Source organism: Orycteropus afer, unplaced genomic scaffold (assembly GCF_000298275.1).
Source record: "Orycteropus afer afer isolate SDZICR_OR568_19922 unplaced genomic scaffold, OryAfe1.0 scaffold00217, whole genome shotgun sequence".
Taxonomy (NCBI): domain Eukaryota; kingdom Metazoa; phylum Chordata; class Mammalia; order Tubulidentata; family Orycteropodidae; genus Orycteropus; species Orycteropus afer.
Window position 1 is genome coordinate 3125907 of NW_006921804.1, and position 1830 is coordinate 3127736.

The 1830-nt window shown below is 46.2% G+C and overlaps 1 protein-coding gene across 1 annotated transcript in view; it reads left to right on the forward strand.

Moving 5' to 3' along the window:
- Nucleotides 1-874: 874 nt before the first annotated feature.
- Nucleotides 875-1830, forward strand: part of PMVK (phosphomevalonate kinase) — a 15631-nt gene continuing 14675 nt past the window's right edge. Inside the window, exon 1 of the mRNA XM_007948526.2 lies at nt 875-969. Within this exon, the coding sequence (XP_007946717.1) occupies nt 875-969 (95 nt within the window). The remainder of the gene's footprint in view (nt 970-1830) is intronic.

Genomic DNA, 1830 nt, shown 5'->3' on the forward strand with positions numbered 1-1830 from the left:
GAGGAAAGCAAGGAAAGCTATGAGTCGGATCTGACTGGAGGGCAGTGACTTTGGTTTTTTTTGAGTCACCTCACGCTCGTCATTCCAAACTCTCTCGCTTTCGAAAACCATTGGAGAGGGGCCTGTGGCCAGATGAGGAATGGCAGGGAGTTAGCTTTCCTGTGGGGCTTAAGGGTAGAACCTCCTCGGCTTCTTCAGCTAAAAAAACCTTTTAACAATAAAACAGCGTAGGTTCGACTAAGAGCCTTCCCAAATATGACGTCACCGTACTCAATCCTCTCGAGTCAATGACTAGCTTCATCTCTAGAAAGACTCATTTTCAGCTGTGGGGGAAATACATATTTGCTTTAGTACATGCACTATAATACACAAATAAAAACGCAGTTTTGAAAACTTATTCAATATAATAACACTTATAGTCTTAAGTAATATTTGTTGGTTTCTGTGGAAGGGAACTAGAGACTCACCTCAGGAAATTTTAAGATACCATCCCCTTTGGAGGAAAGTAGTCGCGTCCAACTCGCCAACCCTCCCGCCCCCAATCTGGTGTGAGTAAGTAGGCGGGGCTGTGACGTAAGGTTCTGGGCCGGGTTGGACTGTTCTAAACGAGTTCTCATAGGGGAGCTCATTTAGGACAGAAGATTGCATTGGGAAGAAACTTTTTTCACTTCATATTTAATTTGTTCAAACATTAAATAAAATGTGCAGAAACATGTATACTAGTTTTCAGTCCTCTCTACGACTATGGAGAAGAAGGGGCAGAATGCCTCCTTGTTGTTCCTCCTCCTAGTGGTCGCGTCTATTTCTCACTCGGAGGCTAGAAGGATGGGTGGGGAGAAGTGTTGCTTTAGCGATCTCAAAGCGTGGCGGCCCCATGGCCCCGCAGACCTGCTCCCCGCGGCTAGTCCTTCTGTTCAGTGGAAAGAGGAAATCCGGGAAGGACTTCGTGACGGAGGCACTGCAGAGCAGGTGTCCGTGGGACAGGGAAAGAAGGGGGGGGGGAGGAGGGCGAGCCCCACGTCACGTGACACGAGGGGGTGTGTTTGGGAGTGAAGGAGTGCGCTTTGGAGTGGGGGACCTCAGGTGGCACCGTAAGAAGAGCAGTGGGCAGAGAGAGGTGGAGGACTTCCATCATCACATTAAACAGCAATCACACACGCCCACCTCAGAGAACCAGGCTGCCGCCTCTCCGAAGAACTTAAGGTGTAGGTCTGTTCAAGAAGTGTTAAGAACAGTTACTACCAACGCACTTTCGGTACGTTGTGAGATAACCTTTACAGGTGAGGAAACCGGCATAGATAAAGGATTTGCTTAAGATCATACTCCAAATGTGACTGATTCCAAAGACAGGATTGTTGCCTAGCGCACTAATGGGCTATTTAATAAGCCTGGGGTTTATTGAACCTCTATTATGGGCAATCTACTTCCGTAGTGATACTGCCTCGGAAACCCAAGTCGCTATGAGTCGGGCCGACTTGATGGCGACTTGATGTGCCAAAGGAGCTTTGATGGTATAGTGGTTTATATAGGCATTTGGCTATTAACCATAAAGGTTGGTGGATGGAACTCACCAACTGCTGCATAGAAGGAAAATGAGGCAGTCTGCTTCTGTGAAGATTTAGAATCTTGGAAACCCAGTGGGGGTCTCTATGAGTCAGAATCTACTCGGTGGCAGTGGGTTTGGTTTGTTTTTTAATTATGTATCAAACACTGATATATATATATATATATATATATATATATACACACACACACACACATATATACATATATATATTTGTTGTTGTTAGGTGCTGTCGAGTCCGACCCGACTCATAGCGACCCTTCCTT